Here is a 19,356-nt window from a genome sequence, read left to right on the forward strand (position 1 = left end):
GAGTCAGGAGGAGGACAATATGGGCAATTTTGCAATGGTAGTCCCCGTGGAGTAAGGAGATAATTTGTGTACTTAAAGGTTAATGAAAAAGAACTCATCCATCACCAATTTATCCACAACCAAACAGCATTTTCATTTATGTAAATACAAGTTAAAATGCTCAAATGTGGGCCTGGTTCTAGATTTAAAAAATAGGCTTCTAGTATATAATGCATAATTATATTTTTTAATATCCAAAAAAAATATAGGGATATAGATAATTCAAGAAAGCCTATCCAATAAGAGAACTCTGATGTTTTCCACCAAAGACTTTTACATTTTAGCATACAAATCGATCCTCTAAATCATTCAATGCGAATCCAAAGATTATGCTTGTAACACATTTTCCGCTGACCAGAAATGCTGTTTTTGTTACATATAATGTGAATGCAATCAAATTATAGAAGCAGTGTTAAGACTTTTACTGACCAGCACTTAATTCTAGTTTCCTTTTTGGACTGACCCTCTGATTATGATTTCCCAAATCTAGACTTCTATGATTATTCTTAACAATTATAAACAACAAACATTGACCACACAAGAAAAAAAAGAGCAACTGGTTCCAGATAGCGGTAGCACATTAGAAATCTGTAAAGAATTACACAAACATTTCAATTAGTGCATCAAAAAGGTATATCCTAAAATGTTATTGGGCATTTACTGGATTAAAAAAACAGTTTGTCATATAGCAGCACATTTGTTATATAAACTGAACAAATAGAAGATAAGTAGATTCAAATAAATTGATACATTCATTTTAATCAGCAGGTAAATCAGGTGCTGCATATTTTGTCATTAGTGTCACTAAGGTTCAAACTATTTGCCAGTTGAGTAAGATATGACTTTCAATATAAGGTTAAACTAAGGCAGAAATACATTTTATAAATACTGGACACATAATGGGTCTGTTGTGTAAGAAATCCTATAAACACAATAGAGTAGTTTTGATACTTAAGGCGATGATGAAGATAGGGCTGCAACTAACAATAATTTTGCAAATAGATTAATCTGTCAAATATTTTTTCAATTACTTGATTAATAATCGAATAGCCAAAGGTTCCTTACAGAAGATTTTTACAGCATCAAACCAGGTGCAACCAAAACTTTTCCACTTGCAGAGTTCTGGATACAGCATATTGACAGACAAAAAAGTCGTTTTTTTTTTTTTATCTTAAATGCAAAACATTTATTCATATTAGGGCTGCAACTAACGATTATTTTAAAAATCGATGAATCGGCCGATTATTTTATCGATTAATCGATGAATCGGACAAAAAATATTTTTATTTTATTTAATATATATATATATATATATATATATATATATATATATATATATATATATATATATATATATATATATATATATATATATATATATATATATATATTATATTTTATAATATTAATATTTTTTTCCAAAATAAACATTTTAGACAGAACAAACAAGCACACAATTACATGTTGCTCATTAACTGTACTGGTGCAATATGAAAAATAAATGTTTGTGTTAAAACTACGCAAACTTACATGAAAAATGTAGCTGTACATCCACAAAATATAGTGTACTTTGTTTCATAAAGCGCAAAAAAAGGCATTTTTGTTTTCTAAAGCCCCTAAGGGGTTCAAACAATAGGCCCCCCCATTTCAACAAATGAGTTTGTTTGTTTTTTACTAGAAGAGTTCTGCCTTTTAAGACAGGAAAGTATAGCAGTTAAAGTTGCTACTTGAGAAAATACTGAACCATAGAGATAAAAATAGCCCTGTGATTCAAATTATAAATTGTATTTGGAATAAAAATGAGAGAACTAGGGGTGCTAAAAAATACATCCTCCAAAGACAGATATTTACATGGGAATGTGGCATATAATTAATTGACATATTACTGATCTTGCTGGATTTTATACTTTACTTCCATAAATTGCAGGATCTTCTTTACTTTATCTTTGCCAGAAGATTTAAACTTCAAAAGCCTTGCCCTCATAATTTGCAAGATTTATAAAGGCTATTTTAATTATTGTGATCAATTTGCACCGTCAATCCCGGCACATGCGCACTTCATTTGCAGTCTGGACGCTGAAACAGGCTGCAGCGGGATGCTTCTCCAAGTACATCCTGCGGCTCTGATTGCAGCGCTGAGAGAGATTCCTGCGGGAGAACGGGGTTGGGAGAGGGGAGGCGCCCCACGGCAGCAGCTGCCGCTGGAGGACAAGAGTAGGAACGATACATGCTTTCACGTAAGAGTCTCCAAAAGCCGCCAATGACACCGTAAAAAGTCGCCAGATTTGTCGCTAGTCACTTTTTAAAAAAAAAATAGTCGCTGGAGGGGTCTAAAAAGTCGCTAAATATAGCGACTAAGTCGCTGAGTTGGAAACACTGCGCACCTGCGGCGCTGACTCGCTCTGCCGTATCTTTTTTTTTCTTCCCCTTCAGTCAAGTGGCAGTGATAATGGCGGCAGCGGATGACGCATTAATCGCGCGACACAACTAATCGATGATGAAATTCGTTGCCAACGCTTTTAAAAGTCGATTTTTATCGATTTTATCGATTCGTTGTTGCAGCCCTAATTCATATATATATATATATATATATATATATATATATATATATATATATATATATATTAGTGCTGTCAATCGATTAAATTTTTTTAATCGCGATTAATCGCATCAATGCCTGAGTTAACTCGCGATTAATCGCATTTTAATCGCACATTTTTTTCCTGATTGAAAATCATTTAAATGCTCTCGATGACATACAAAAAAATACATACAGGCTAGGTTTGTGCCAATGTTCTTTTTTTAAAATGAAAACAGGTCACAGATACTGATTTATGCCAAAAATAACAAATACGTAGGCAAAAAAAAAGGCCCTGAAAACAGGCTGATGTAAAAGACAGTCTTTACAGTTAATACAGTCTTTTGAACAAAGACAAGCATTTTACCCTTCTGCTATAAAATTTAGTAGAGTTAACATTAGATGTTAATTAACCAAGGTAATAATGAACAATTTTCAATCAATACATCAAAATCAATAGACCGACATCACTAGATGGAGGTAGTCTATACTCTAGAAAGTTACTTTTCAGCCTCTTAACAAAAATGAGAACACACACACACACCCACTCACCCACACACAGACACACCCACCCACACACACACACACACACACGATACCGACCTGTTGCGTACACAGACGGCAAGAGTGCCGTAGCAGATTCCATTTCACCTCAGTAATCTGTTTTCTCAGCGTATTTCAGGTTGCTACTAGTTACCAGACACTCAACTTGTTTGTTGGTGGTGGGGCTTAAAGAAAAGGCACTAGCGCTACCCAGTGTATGAGCGTCTTTTTCCCTTGAGGAGCTCCGCTCTCGAAGCCTATGAGAAATGCATACACTGGGGGAAAATAGCCCCGCCTTCCCGCAGGCTGCAGCGGGATGTACTTGGAAAATTGTACCATAAAACCACATAGCGTTAATCTCACGTTAAAAAAATTATCGCCGTTAAAATGGTCTCGCGTTAACGCGATAATAACGCGATAATTTTGACAGCACTAATATATATATATATATATGTATATATATATATATATATATATATATATATATATATATATATATATATATATATATATATATACATACATACATACATACTTTTACAATTTTTATACAATTACTGCTCCAAGTGGGTTGCTCTGTCAGCTAGAGGCACATTTTAGTCTTTATTCTTCATTTCACGATTAATTACTAAACTAGTTGACGATTATTTCAATAATCAATTAATTACGATTGATCCGAATATTTCAACCCCAGTTAAAGATGAATAAAAAATATGTTAATTGCAAATGCAAATATCTGCTCCTCTGAGGGAAACAGACAAACAGAAATAAAGACCAAGAGTTAATAATTGACTGTTCCACATCAACTTAAAATTACTTGAAAAACAACCTAAACAGAATCAGTCTTCCAAGTTTCAAAGAGTGAGCTCCATGATTCCTCTGAACTAAGCTAAAACACACTAGATCAGGTAATGCACATCTTGCAAACTCAGCCTATTTTAACAAAACCGAGTCCAGTTAGCTGTGGGTTGGCATTGCAACATTAGAATTACAATTTTAAAAAGTCAGTCAGGTAAGCAGGCAAACTAAACAATGTTAGGGTCTCCAGCCATCTATTTTATTATGTGACCAATTTGAAAACCAAGTCAGACTCACCAGGGACCAAGTCCGCCTCAGAGAGGTCAGCTCATCAGGTTCACTGTTGTCTGTGTTGTCCTCGGTGTTGCTCTCCATGAGCTCCCAGTTTGTACAGGATCTCTGTCTCTTCATCTCAATAAGTGAAGTAAAGGCTAACTTTTACAGACCTTAGGATACTCTCCTAAGTCCAAGAACTTTTGCCTTTGGATTCCTAAGACAGTTTAAAACTGCCATCCTGAATCCAATATTCAATAGGACCAACCTACTCACCTTTGAATGATCGCCCCTGGGGTAAATACAGATATGTTATCTGGAGCTGGTGACGATTGTGCAAGACTATCGTATACACTGCCATCTTTCTGGGATTTTCCTTTCAGAATGTGCACTTGTAGTGATCCAGTGGGCTGCCAGGGTACGAAAATGTGAGCCAATTGGATCGGATCTTTACAGTGGCAGTGTATGGCTGATAAGGTGAAGCCATTTCCTTTGCATGTCTAAGCAATGTTTTCTCCTGATAAGAGTGAGAGCTGGGGGGGGTGGGGGGGCTTGTTGCTGCTACGTGTTTCTGTCACATGTACATTACAATCTTTACTTTGTGTTCTTGTTATTGTGCGCAGCTTATCAAAAGGGGTGGTGCAAGTAAACGACCCCAATTTGCTTACGTCAGCCTATAGTTTTACCAGTAAGCTATTTTCTGCTGCTGATTATCAATAAAACGTTGACCAAATACACTCGTGATTGCAAAACAAACTGAAACATCGAAGGGATGAGAACATTAGGAGCCATTACATCCAACTCAGTTTGTCTAGAATCATTTATGTGACTAATTAACAGATGAAATGCAGTCCGACTAGCAATGGCAAAAACAGGTTATCATAAAAGAGCTCTCCAAGATCTGGCCTGCAGGATCAACCTGGCTTTTTGGATCACGACTGCCTGAGATGAAAATAATGCATGAGGCTGCTCCAAAAAGGGCCTCTACCCTGCCGTCTCATTTGCTCAGTCTTTTGTAAATGCAACCAAAGGAAAAACAAGGGCTTACAGAGCTGAGAGCTACAGACCTGTTTTCCCAAAGTGATAAAAACCCGTTCTAAAGTGAAAACAGCAATTAACCCTAAACAAAACAAAACAAAAAATATTTCCACTAAGGTTAAAAAATATATTATTTTTAAATAGTATAGCAAAGATAATAACTGAATAGCATTTATGGGCAAAAAGGGATCTCGCAACATTAAAATGTAATAAGGACGCTTTTCATAATTGTCTCTGCATTACTTCATCGTGTCCATATAAGCATTGACCTGCTATCTATTGGTATACAATAGACAAAATTAATGGTGTTGGAATCAAAACGTAAGAATATCATTTGAAAGTATAGCTCAGGATATATCCTGATATATCAATGCAAGGTTATGAATCGGATGTTTATGCCGACATCAGTTTCGTATATATACTAAAATGTTTGAATTAACAAGCATTTAGTGCAGAGGTGCTCAAGTTCGGTCTCAGGGCTACTATCCTGCAACTTTTTGATGCAACCATTTTTAATACAACTAAATCAAATGAGTGGCTCATTACCATGCCTTGCATTACCATGCCATGCTGCTGAGGTAAATGAGAGGATTGAGGCTTTAGATTCAGGTGTGCTAGAGAAGAGATGCATCTAAAAGTTACAGGATGGTAGCTCTTGAGGACTGGACATGAGCACAACTGATTTAGTGCATCTACAACAAAATGGACCTGAATAATCCAATAATTAATATTAAATTAATAATTATATAATCTATTGTCATTACACTCTCACAAGTGCAGAGCAACGAAATGAACTCTCTGCATTTAACCCATCCCCTTTAGGAGCAGTGGGCTGCCATTGAGCAGCCCCCGGGAAGCAGTGTAGGGTTAAGCACCTTGCTCAGACACCCAGAGTGTCAGTCTGTGGGAGTGGGGCTCAAACTCAGAACCTCTGGATTCCAAGCACGATGCCCTAACCACTAGGCTGCCACTCCCCAAAATAAGCTACAATCTACTATAATAAAGGTGAGCTCTAACATATAGAGTAAAAACTTAACATCTATAAAGAACAAGCAGGGACCCGGGTGCCATAAGTTGTTGTTTTTTTTTGTATCAAAAGCTTCTTGGATAGTTTTCCTGATTAATATTTGCAATCATCTACAGGGAAATTATAACCATTTCATAAGTGAACTTCAGTATTTTAAACAGATGACAGAGCACTCTTTTCTACTATAACTCCAAACAGGTAGACAGGTAAGTGTGGTATGTGGAATGAATTTCCCACCTAATGATAAAAGATCAATATAATATACAATATGAAAGGTTGCAAACATCCAAGCTATACAGTTTACGAGAGATAAACAGAGGAAAATTCAACTTGACCCTAAAGGCAAAAATAAAATGTAAAAAAACTTATGATCAAATAAATTCCAATATGAGTAAAGTACAGTTCCTGACATCCAGAGTCATCCATATCGAATTGAATTTAACCTGGTGAAGAAAAAGTAATCAGGATTGTGACCCAGCTGAAAAACAAGTCACTGACTTCACTGGTCATGTTAAACTATTTCAGGCATTATATTACACTAAACTGGACTTAACTCGGCCAACTCATTACATGAGGTTCATTGAACCACGATAAACACCAGAAACAGGAGTCATTCTTGACTGCTAAGAATCTGTAGCGTTTCTCTTAATCATGGCTTCCTTGCTTTTTTCCACAGTGAACTAAATTTCCTTGCTGATGGCAATAAGTTATTTGCAAGGCAGTGAGAGATTAGTTAAATCTGATGTGAACAATCCAACCTCATTCATAAGTGTTTTTTTTATTTGTTGTATAAAGAGAATATTCCAACCCTTGTTCTTTAAAGCTAGAGCAAAACAAATTCCTTCTCCCAGTATGACTCATGACTTCTATTTTATCATCACTTTCAGTTTGACCTGGCATCTTCAGTGCACACCCTTAAGTTCAAAGAGTGACAAGGCAAAGCAGTCAAAAGTATGAGGACAAAAGCAATGGCTTTTGTCAGCTACAACTAATGCTTTTCAACTTCTTTTACTACATGTCTGAAAGAATGAAAGGTTTGCTAAGGTAACAAGAGGTTAACCAATCTAGCATGAACAAGTTTTCTAATATTTCCTAGCCTTTCCATGAAATGTTTGAGTTTCTCAGAGAATAACAGTTTTGAGTAAAAACAATTAAACTTTTTTAGAAACTCAGGGTTTGTTTGTTTTTTTATACAAGTTTTTGCAGATGTTATTAATAGTAGTTAGGAAGGATCTTCTGTAGTGGTCTATCATGCACTGGTTCTGGAGAAGCCTTTGACTGAAGGCACTATTTTTGTGATAACAATTTTAGTATGATCTCTGCCACAGTACTTTTTATGGAATAAAAATGGGAGTTCATATTAGCCGGTTAGGCTGGGTTTCTGTTCCAGTAGCCATTTTCGGAATAGGCTCACCCACCAAGCCTTTGTGACAAACATGTCAGCTGTTCCATTGGGTGCACAAAACACTTCCAATCAAAGGGTGGGGAAAAACACAAAGCGAGAGAGGAAATTAATGGATCAGATTATGAGCAATAAATATATATATTCTCTGTTTTTAAAGGAAGATTTGAGGTTTTCTTAGTCTAAACAAAAAAAGGGACAGAAAATAAGTGATAAACCACTTTAGCTCTTAAACCAACTCATGCACAGAGAACAGCAAAAGGTGACGGAGGGGTGAGGGAAGGGCAGCACTGGGTATTCTCCTAATTATTGTGAAAACTAAAAAAAAAATTAATGACCAGCTACTGCTTTAATATAAGCATCAATGTATTAACTAAAAATGAAGATAGCACTTCCTTCAAATTATCAGGTCTTCTCAAAGCAGATCAAATAGCTAAGTAAATTGGTAGTTAATTTAATTTTATAAATAAATGTACCTGGTTTAATGTGACTTTAGCTTTACTGCTTTATTAATAGTAAAAGGGAATGGTTGTTAGACACTTAATTACATTCAAACCATTTTAATATTCCATCCCCTGCAGAGCAGTTTTTGAGTTGCAGGCTGTTTTAATTTCCATCCTCAGACAGGTGTTTTGTTGTTCACCGTCAGCAGTGGCTGTAGGCTACAACTTGTGCCATTTAAAAACGTCAAAATACACAGATCATCAATATTCAAGTCTGTGTGTATTTGCTAATGTGATCATCTACCTTTGCAATCATAGTGAAAATGAATAAATATAACCAGAAATGCGAAATTTAGAAATCAAAGCTGCAAACCACAACCAGTCACGTAAAGCCCGCTCAAACAGGCGGAAATACAAAAAGAAAATGAAAACGGTTTCTCTTTGAAAGCGACACGGTTTCTCTGTTTTATACATACCCTTTATGATAACTTGAATGGAGAAACGGAGCAGTGAGGAAAATGAATGGAAAAGAAGGTCTGCTAAGCTTAGCTAGCTTTACTGTTATCGCTCGGTGAGAGCTTACGTTAACGTTAATGGCAGGCGGCAGAACGTTAGAAAATGACAGAAACTCGCTCCTTAAATGGTTTCGACGAAGACTCTAGATGTTCATCCTCGTATTTGACAAAATTAAAGGAAAGTCTTGTCATTTTGGCTCGCAGTCAAATTGGTTCCATATGGCTAAAGGGCAGGTTAGCCAGCCTACATGCTAGCTACCATTAGCCGATGGTAAAATCGAAAATATACGTTAACACAGAGCTGCGGACACGTTAGTGGAAATTATAGTTCTGTGACATACCTTTCGGTTCCTTTAGCAGCCTGCTGCCTTAAAGGGGAGGGTAGGATGTCTTCAGTGAGTCCCCATCATTTTCTCAGAGAAACTTCACTAAAGCCTCTTGACGTGTCCCTGTTTGGACCACCGTGACCAACTGGTTTGTGTGTGAGTGTGTGTGTGTAGGGGTGAGGAGACCGAGAGGCGACGCAGCTGGTGGGACGGTCCACAACTTATAGGTGATTCATTTTTCAACGATCTATATCAGAATGACAGGTGTTTCGGCAGATTTTATGTTTGTGCAACTCTAAACAGAAGAATAAAAAAAAAATAGGGCAGTAACTCACTGTTGAAATACGGAATAGTACGGAAGAGGATAAATGTAAAATGTGAAAAAATTTTGTTTTTTTTTAAATCAACTGATTTATTTCAGTATAATTTGAGAAAAAAAAGTCAGGATTCTGAGATTAAAGTCAGAATCATGACTTTTTTCCCAAAAATTCTGACTTTTTCTCAGAATTCTGACTTCAATCTCATAATTCTGACTTTTTTCTTAGAATTCTGACTTTAATTTCAGAAGTTTGATTTTTTTTTCTCAAAATTTTTGACTTTTTTTTCGCAGAATTCTAACTTTTCTCAGAATTCTGGCCTTTTTCTCAGAATTCTGACTTTAATCTCACAATTTTGACTTTTTTTCTCAAAATTTTTGACCCTTTTTTTTTTTTTTGCACAATTCTGACTTTTTTCTCAGAATTCTGACTTTTTTCTCAGAATTCTGAAGGGGGCCCAAAAGAAGAATAAAAGATTTGTCCCACTATATTTTTCAAAAAAAAAAAAAATTCTGCAGTGAAATACATTATTTTGGCTTCTCTCTCATTTTAATCAGTACACAGCGAAACAAAGCACGAAAGGTCTCCCCGTCTATCACCGGTAGTTTGCTCGTACCGGGGCTTAAGTGCCACGCACGTGTCATTTTACATTGTGATAATGAATTAAACAAATCAATGCATCTTTATAGCAGTTTAACAGCTTAAATTAATTTATTTGGGTGGGGCCCAATATCAACGTAATTCATGGGGCCCAAATTCCTTGCGGCGCCCCTGCCTCATGGACCCTGTATAGAACAGCCCATGCAACTTTTACTTAGAAAAAACACAGCTATGTAAAACCCTAGCACTTTATGTACACGTTTTCATATTTTAACTAAATGTTGATTTATTCTGAGCCACATTGCTTTAATGGGATTTTTTTTATTATTCTTGTTAATTTCTTTGTTTATATGTGTTGTTGTTGGTTTGTATCCTATAATAAACCTAGAGGTGCACCAATCTGTTCATCAGGGATCAATAAATTGAGTGCATGTTTTCTCCTGAAAAGAAGCGCTTTTCTCTAGAAAACCCTTACTTGAAAACGTATCTTGTTTTATAAGTCATTCAATACATTAAAACTACGAACTCAAACAATTTGCACAGTTTTTTGGGATAAATAATAAATGTGATCGTTGAATTGAAAACATCCGACTTATAACTTTAACTTTGTTCTTCATTTTATAGTCCTTCCAAAAAAAATTACAATATCCAAGTCAAACTGCAAAGAAATCCAGGATCCCAGTATTGGCGAATCAATTTTATAAATTAATTAAATTTTATTGTTTATTAACATAATTTCTGGAAACTCTAGTTGTTTTTTCTTCAAACGAATTGTCTTCTGTGGCATCTATAGCTGAAAGTGAATTCAGTTCATCACCTTTTTTCCTAAATGTGCATTGATAAAATACAGCTGTGAACATTTAGGTTGTTGTATTTTGTTTGTTGTGAAACCTGATTATTTTACAAGCATGTTTCACAGCTTTTTTTTTTTTTTTTTTTTTTTTGCCTTGTCTTCAGGGTAACATTTCACAAAAAATCAGGGTATAAATTAACCAGATAATTTATAATGTCTCTAAAGCCACTGCAGCTGTAATATGAGAATAACCCCAAAGATAAAAAAAAAAGGCCTGTTTAACTTGTTCATTTATTACTTAGCCTCAAACCAAATACCAGAAGATTTGCTTTACAGATGCTACCCCTTTATTGTACCTGAAATACTACATTCCTCCTCCTTTAAATGGAAAATTTGAAGTGCGAAGCACACTGCAAGTTGAGAGGGCACCTTCATAATAGTATTCTAGTCATACCTAGACTGAGCTTTACGAGTCATGTAGTCATGTAACTTTAAATAAAGAAATGTTTTCCTGCTGTTGTTGTTGACACAGTACAATTACTTCCGCACTTTTACCATTTGTAGCATGCAGACAGTTTATTTCATCTGAAAAGCCTAGATTAAACATGAAATGAGGCAGATCTCTCTTAAATATCTCCAGTTTTTGGATTGCCAGTTCTTATATTGCTATTATTTATTTATTTAGTTATTCTACTTTGGCAAGTAGTAAATAATTCAAAAGACAGAATTCATGCAAAGGAACTGCAAGAAATCATGATCACTCTTCTTTGTTTAGACATTTTAAAAGCTTACAATATCAGAATATGTAAGAAGCATGAAAATGAAGAAAAGACTAGTTTGACAGCTTTATTGCACCACAATGTGCCTTAGCAATATTGCTTAGAGACAGCTCAGTGGATGACCTCCATTTTCTTTCTGACATTTAGTCTTTCTTCTCCTCTTTGTTCTCCTCATCAGGGTTGTATACGCTGACAGTAAACTCGCCGGCCTCTTTGCCATACTTGTTCTTCACAACCAGAGCGTATTTGCCTGAGTCGGCCGTGGTGACGGCAGCGATCGTGATGCTTGCGAACTTTCCGTGCTCAAACTTTAGTTTGTAGCGGTCGTCAGACACCAGCTCCTTGTCGTTCTTCACCCAGGAAACCTCAGGCGTGGGCTCACCCCACACGTTGCCAGTCAGGTTCAGGGACTGATAAGAAAGGACAAACATTCATTCAATAGATGATTGCATCAGGCTTCAAAAGAAAGAGACACTCAGAGCAATGACAATTATAAAAGAAGGATGACAGCATGTTAGAAGTGAGAATAGTTATTTTCTTTACCTTGCCCTCTTGGATTGCAACCACATCTGGCAGGCCTCCAACAACACGAGCACGGTCTAAGCAAGAGAAACAAGGTCAAAGACCAAGAATATTAGCATTTGCTTGTGGCTATAATGTTGACCTTCCTTGCACTTTAGCAGGATAAGTTTATTGCCATCTTCAAACATTAGACTTTAAACATCAAAATACAGTGATTCATTGACAATGATGGCTTACAGCTAAAAAAAACAAAAACAAATTTTGTGTCTCATTAAAAATGTAGAAAATAAGACAAAAATGGTGATGTACGTTCTTTTGCACCAATACGTTGTCAGCGATATGTTTGCATAAATTATGCTTATCAATGCAGCTTGGCATGGAGGTGATCAGCCTGGGGCTCTGTTGAGATGTTAGGGAAGATGCTCTAATAATGGCATTGATTTTGTCCTTGCGGTTGGGCCTGTTGTTTTTTTTCTGCTTTTACCTTGAAAATGCCTTATAGGGTTGGGGTTAGAAGATTTTGTTGACTGATCCAATACTGTCACAAAATGGACAGACAGACAGATGCTAAATCTTCCAGGAAAATTGCTGAGGAAGATTCTCATTCATCCAGGTCATAGTCATACTATATAAGATTTAAAAAATCTTCTGATTAGTCTTTTGCAATATTCTGTTTTCAGAGAAAATATGTTGGGTTTTGGATAGCTGTAAGCCAACATCATCAAGATTTACAGAAACGAATGCTTGAAATACATCACTCCGACTAACAAAATTGATAAAATGTATGTTGTTACTTAGAACTGGGAAAACTTTCTTCTTATTAAAGATCATTTTCAGGAAGATTAGTAGGAATGTCCACTTACTTCTCTCTGCAATTGCTGCAGCTCTACAGAAAGAGTGAAAAAAAAAAAGATAGTCAGAATTGTCTAAAAACGGTACCCAGGTTATTAAAAAACTATACAATAATTGTGTTGTGGGTCTGAATTGGTAAAAAAGGACATACAGATTCTTCTTGTAGGTTTGAGACTACTTTGGCTATCCATGAAAAAAAGTGTTTTTGAATACAAAAAAACTAAATTGCACAAAAAAACAACAACAATGGACTTGTTTGGTTTTCTTTCACTTACTTGAGCCTTTGGAATTCTTCAAATGCTTCCTCCCATACTGCAAAGTAACATATTTGCATTTACAGTATGATTAGGGAGATACTGATAAAACTAAATCAAGTAGAATGTAATTGTCTTCGTCATAAGGAGTACCTTTCTCCTTTTGAGTGTATAACTTTCTCTTACCCTTGCCACTCAGATCCAAGACTCTCTTCACGCCGTCCTTGCCATCAAAGATATCCATCGTGTATTTGCCTTTGTCCTTTTCAGTGGGTTCATTGATCTTAAGCCAAAGCTGCTCCCCTGTGACGCCAGACTTAACTCTCTCTGAAGCTGCAATCTTGGCATCTCTGATCAAGAAATCCAGAGCACACAGATCAAGTGGTTTAAAACTGTCCAGAACACTTAAATACGACAGATTTAGGGGTCGGCTTCAGTGCCTTTACTCTTCTTGCTTTTTAAGTCTTCATAATGAGAAAATAACGTGTTACCTGTATCGGTTGATTGTTTATTTGATTCCTTTATACATCTATTCAAATATAACACACATAAGCTTAGTGTATATTAACTAAAATATTTAAATGTATTAATTCCTCCTTAGCTTTTGTGTAATGCAACTGTTGAATTTTCAACATTGTCACATAAAATGTAGTTTTCAGATCTACAATTTGATTTAAAAAAACAAAAAACAAATAAAAATAGGTTTTGTAACAAAAGAAGTGAGTTTGAATTTATGTTTCTTAGACTTAAGATCAGCTCCTAAAAGAGTCCAGTTTTATTGTCATCACTGCAGTGAAGCCTGATTACAGAGCTATTTTTTTATTGTTTGCAGAGGACAATATTAAAAATAAGGTAAATGTCAGTCTGATACTCCCAAATTCTGTATTTGAGGTTTGGATAACCCTATTATAAGTAAAACATAGCTTGGTCATCCTTAGACCTCTTTAGCAATACTTTGGAAACACATTCAAATATTTCAACAGATAGATCTAAAAGAAACATAAGGTTGCATTTGTCATACTAAGGGAGCAAAGTATACCAGGGATCAGTGCTAACTATCGACCAATTGTATTGTGAGAGTCTGTTGTCAGCACACAAAGTGAAACATGTTCACCTTTGTGCCCAAATGAAAATAAAACTGCTGATTCACAATGGGTGCTGGTTTTGTTACAATATAGTTTACCACAAATGTGCACTGTACTAGTACTGCATTTACTCTTATAATTCAAGTCATTATGAAAAGATAATGTTCTTTCCTTATAATAGATAGACAAGATTCTATTTGTATAGTTTTAAATTACCTAACAGTGAAATACTTATTTTTAGTCTTTGTACTTGATCATTTCTGTTTTTCAAGTTGAATGATGGTACTCAATATTATCCACACTTCTTGCCCCCTTGCTAAATGTAAAAATATGAATAAATAAAAACCTATTTTCTATTTCAGTTCTTAAACACAACTCTTAAAGGTTAGAATAATACATCCCTTAATCAAAAAAAGTCAGATGTTAATAGCTGGTACCATTTGATATCCATCAAATCAAATCAATGTAACTAAAGCAGTTTTTATATTACTCTAAGCAGAGTCAAAATGAATGCACATGCAATAAGTGGGTGTGTCGCAGGTGATCTACAAAGATTACACAAACAACTGATAAGATAACTGATCTGTTCTGTTCAGGCCTATTTAAATGAGCAGATTTCGTACTGTAGGGGCAGTTTGGGAGTGGCTGTAAAAGAAAGACAAAGTCCTCAGCCATGCAGAGGATGTAGTAATGTTCGATCTTAAAGTTTTAACAAACAAAAGTAAAAAAGGATGAGAAGATTGTTCCTTGATTCATCTCATCCCGGAACACATCGCAAAATAGGATAGGCCCATACTAATTTAATAAAACATAACTACGCATTATGCAAAGTCCATAAAGGATCATCAAAGAAGAAAACAAATTATTTTATAAACATTTGGATTTTAAATATAAAATAATAACTGAATACTTTGTACTAAACAGGTTTTGTTCTGATTGTTTATTTTGTTACACATGGACTCTTCTGATAAAATGTTTTGTTAAATCATAGGTATGTTTACAGCATAAGGTTGAGAGTTTAAATATATAATTCTAGTACCGGTAAAATAAGCCACATGATTAAATAGATTTCAATGTTTTATTTTAAGTTTGGTGTATTTTAGCCAGTTCCTTTTTAATGATAGAGCAGGCTTGAATTTGTGAAAAAATGTGGAAAAACAATGATGTGTATTTTACATACTTGTGAAGCCATCCAACACGAAGATTCTCATCATAATACACGACATTGGAGTGGAGGACGATGCCATGTTCAGTACTGAGAATTTGGATGTCATTGGAAGAATTGGCTGCAAAGAAAATAGCAAACAAACGTTTTTTTTCTGTTGCACGTTGTGGAAATTAGTAGGAAATTCTTATGCAATGAGACGTAACATTCAAAGAAAGAACAAACATTAGTGCTGTTTTTTATTTTATATGTCTCTCTTGACATGAGTTGTTCTCGCCCTGAGTGACTTACCAATAACTCTGAACAGCTCATTCATTACAGTTTGGTATCCTGGGGAAAATAAAAGCAATCATTTCTGTGATTCTTCCAATGCTTTCACGCAACATAAACCCATTTTTTTTTCACTTTTCCTCCTAATTTCCTGCAGATGAAATCCACAAAGAGTACTTCACCTGCTTCTGTTAGGTTGAAGGAGCTCTTATCTTTTCCTCTCTCGTCTCTCAGGAAAACCTCATAAATACCCGCGTCTTGCTTGGAGATCTAATATATAGAAAGAAAAAAAGTTGCATAACTTTCCTTGAGGCAGTAACGATTCTTCTTCCAAATGAAATCAAGTAGAACACAATACAATTCTTGACACGGTCAACAGTTTAAAAGCAAGACAGAGAACAGCTAAACCGAAAAGTCAAGCTTTTCTGCCGCCCATGATGCTGCAGGCGTTGAAACATTAAATGATGGAGGAAAACATTAAAAAGATAAGACAAGGAGGACACATGGAGACATTAGGCGAAAACTTATGGCAGATAGATTATGTCCAGACTTTTGGTCTTGGCGGCAGGGGAACGTCCTTTGCAGATGGCTTTTTCCCTTCTTTCTTTTGCTCCTGCTTATTAACCCACTGTGAATTAGACAGATGAGCCAGTTAATGCAAATGCGACTGACAGGTGCTTATGCAATGACACCAACCCTTTGCTGTAGAGTGACGTTTGAACAATTACAATGAAAGATCAATATAACTTCTCTTGCACTTTTACTCTCCCTGATAAAACAGATCTAATACTGGCAAAGGCAGCTCTGATTGTTTCATTGAAGTAGCTAGAGGAGTTATATTGAATTCAGAGTTAGAGATGAAATGAATGACTGAAGCACACAGATAGAACACATGCCGTTGACCCAGTATGTCGTTCCAGGGGCAATTTGCATGGATTCATTATCAGCGTCAATGTTATTTATAAATGATGGCTTCCAGTGATGCACTGAAACTGTTCTTTTTACATCTTGGTTTAAATTATAATATACAACTGCAATGATATTTTTAAACCTGATTTCCACCAGTTCTGAAGCAACATAATTGTACTTAAAGAATATAGCAGTACTTTCAGCATAGTTTACTGTTTCATCTCATGTTTATTTCGTTTAAACTGAAGAACACCCTTTTTGTATTCATCTGTAAGGTTCAGGTAAAATACTGCTGGATATTTGACCACTGTTATTCTGAGTTTTAGTTCATTTCGATCAGTCGTGGCCTTTTTGTTTTGTTCTGTGCCTTTTAGCCACAGGCCCAACATTAAAGCATATTTCCTGTTAAAAAAAACACAGAGGAAGCTTTAGGAAGCGAATTATATACTGTAATTCAATGCCACTCTTCTTTATCTATTTCAACCAAACTGCCTCCCTTCATCAAAATCCCGTTCTCTATGGCTTCTGGGTTGTTGTTTTTTTCTCAGCTCTGTGTTTCTTCTGTTCCTACGTGTGTTTAATAGACGAGTCATCTGTTTCTCTGTGTCATTGCTGATCTGCTCCCTCCCGGCTGTTCTTGCAGCAATTCTAATCATTCTTACTGTTCACGCTTCCCCCCTGGCTCTAACACATTTATTTCATTGTACTCACCTATTCCTTACACCAGTAATCAATGTCCCAGTATTTGGTATCTTTGTTTTCAAGCACTCTTAACTGGATTCTGTGTAACCTGTTCCTCTGTTTTGCTTTCAGTGTTGAAGAACAACCTGTGAAAAACTGGGGAAATTGATGGCCAAGTAGAAAATGACTGCCTACTCACTGCTTGCATGTATTTGTTCTGCTCAGCGACTGAACCAGGTGAGTCAAATATACACAGGTTATTTCACTCTACAGATTAAACTCTCCTGGTTCATTGGCTGGTGAGAACAAACACATGACATAGAGATGACTTGTTGGCTCCAGATCCCCCATCTCTGCTGCAATCAACACAATCAAGCACAACTTGCATTTGCATACATAGAAATCCAAATGCCTTCTAGAGAAAAATGTTATACTTTGATGAGACAATAACTGAGTACTGACAAGAATGTTTCAAAGAGAAAGGGAAAAGTGAGCATGTTTGAAAAGAATAAAACAGCCTAAAATGACCTAGATTAGTTTTTGTTAGAAAGCTATTGATTGTCTTAAAACAAGTTTCGTGAAGAGAATACATCCATACAGAACAGAGTTATGCAAAGTGCAAATTCGGAGCCAGGTGTGGCTCTTTGGACCCTCAACATTGGCTCCTAACGTTGGCTAAAAATGACCATCTTGGAAGCTTTAGCAGGTTCTTCAAATAATTTGTAAACCGACGTTTTTCCATAAAATGACAATAGCAGAAAGTACAAATATGTTTATAGATCATGTTTTTGTCATCATCTTGGAAACAAATGTATTTTCTTGTCATTTTTTAACAGAAATGTATGTTTTTCCTGATTTAAAAAATGTAAAATTACAAATAAATAGCAGCAGATATCCTACAGCCAATATTTAATAAAATAATAATAAGCTGTGTGTTTTTTTTTAATGTATTTTGTAAAATTTGTGGCTCTAAATCACTTTTATTTGGTTGGACTTAGAGCAAAATGGCTCTTTGCATTTCAAAGTTTCCAGACTTCTAATCTAGAAGCCTGCACTGGCATGTGGTAGAGGAATACTTGACATAAAAACATAGTTCAATAGTTGGTATGGGTATATGGTATCTGGATCTGAAACTGGAAACCATTGCACAACATTTTTGTTTAAAAATATCATTGGAATTGTAAATTCTCTTTTTACTTCATCCCAAAAAAAGGACTGTTTAAATGCATCAGTGAAAGCTCATACATGATTGGATTTTTGGTAAACATGAATGGATAAATATGATCAGAACTGTCTGGGCTGAAAGGGACATCATTTGTCATAGGAAAAATGTATGTTACAATTTAATATGTTGTTTACTTATCTTTCTTAGCAGAACTACTTACTCTTGAGTCTATAAGCAACAAAGTGAAACCATGAAAGTTAACTATATATACAGAAGAGGTTTTGTTATTGAGTGTGTTGGAGAGGTATGACTAGCAGCACAATATGTTTTAAATCTGTCCAATGAAATGTCTCCTAACTTCTAAACACCCAGCTTCTCACAAAATGCAGCCTTGCTCTAACAGACTGACCTTTCCAATATTAAAGGTCAGCTCACTGTCTTTTTTCTCGATTTTCTCAGCATCCTCATCATCCTCTGCAATCTCGATGCAGTCCTTGGACCATATGATCTCAGTCTCTGGTTTGATGTTTCCAATCTGCAGATGAAGGAAGTGATCAATTTCAGGAGAATTAATCACAAGGGCAATATAGGTAACTCAATATAGTTGCTTTTGTTTTTCACCTTGCATTTTAACAGGACATTACATTCTGGAGTGACAGTGAAGCCAAGGTACTCAACAAAATGAGGTCCTGTTTAAAGCAAACATAATAGTCAGAGAAACATACATATAAGCCAAAGTTTTAATGTGTTGGAGGTGTAGCATTACTCCTCACCTTGCTTCCTAACCCATTCTGCCCTCTCAAACTCAGATTTCCTTTGTAACTCCCTGAATTCTGGAGAAAAACAGGATAAATATCATTCCAAGATACCATTTTAAGTCACAGATGCATGTATCAGGTATCAGAGGTACCAAAAACATTAAGAATGATCTGCTGCCCCTCAGTGGACATATTCTTTACCTGCACAGATGCATTTTGTCCTT

At 35.7% G+C, this 19,356-nt stretch overlaps 2 protein-coding genes across 6 annotated transcripts in view; both read right to left on the reverse strand.

Moving 5' to 3' along the window:
- Positions 1-9,163, reverse strand: part of lpin2 (lipin 2) — a 28,240-nt gene extending 19,077 nt beyond the window's left edge. The window contains exon 1 of one of the 3 annotated variants that reach the window (XM_038281718.1): positions 8,998-9,163. Coding sequence is in view for 2 of the 3 variants with exons in the window: in XM_038281716.1 (XP_038137644.1) it covers positions 4,256-4,369 (114 nt within the window). In the remaining variant the exon portion in view is untranslated. Of the gene's footprint in view, positions 1-4,255; positions 4,598-8,997 lie in introns of those variants that run through there. The other 2 variants (XM_038281716.1, XM_038281717.1) reach the window with 2 other exon arrangements.
- A 2,280-nt stretch (positions 9,164-11,443) lies between these two features.
- The window catches only part of myom1a (myomesin 1a (skelemin)), a 29,764-nt gene continuing 21,851 nt past the window's right edge, over positions 11,444-19,356 (reverse strand). For 2 of the 3 annotated variants that reach the window (XM_038281697.1, XM_038281694.1), the window contains 12 exons: positions 19,148-19,207; positions 18,996-19,063; positions 18,784-18,909; positions 16,170-16,247; positions 15,802-15,889; positions 15,641-15,679; positions 15,365-15,470; positions 13,286-13,449; positions 13,121-13,157; positions 12,857-12,879; positions 12,015-12,070; positions 11,444-11,881 (listed from right to left, as the gene is read on the reverse strand). In XM_038281697.1, the coding sequence (XP_038137625.1) occupies positions 11,615-11,881; positions 12,015-12,070; positions 12,857-12,879; positions 13,121-13,157; positions 13,286-13,449; positions 15,365-15,470; positions 15,641-15,679; positions 15,802-15,889; positions 16,170-16,247; positions 18,784-18,909; positions 18,996-19,063; positions 19,148-19,207 (1,112 nt within the window). In that variant the 3' untranslated portion in view covers positions 11,444-11,614. The remainder of the gene's footprint in view (positions 11,882-12,014; positions 12,071-12,856; positions 12,880-13,120; positions 13,158-13,285; positions 13,450-15,364; positions 15,471-15,640; positions 15,680-15,801; positions 15,890-16,169; positions 16,248-18,783; positions 18,910-18,995; positions 19,064-19,147; positions 19,208-19,356) is intronic. The other variant, XM_038281695.1, reaches the window with a different exon arrangement.

The sequence above is a fragment of the Cyprinodon tularosa genome, unplaced genomic scaffold, assembly GCF_016077235.1.
Source record: "Cyprinodon tularosa strain WSP-4 unplaced genomic scaffold, ASM1607723v1 ctg174, whole genome shotgun sequence".
Classification (NCBI taxonomy): Eukaryota; Metazoa; Chordata; class Actinopteri; order Cyprinodontiformes; family Cyprinodontidae; genus Cyprinodon; species Cyprinodon tularosa.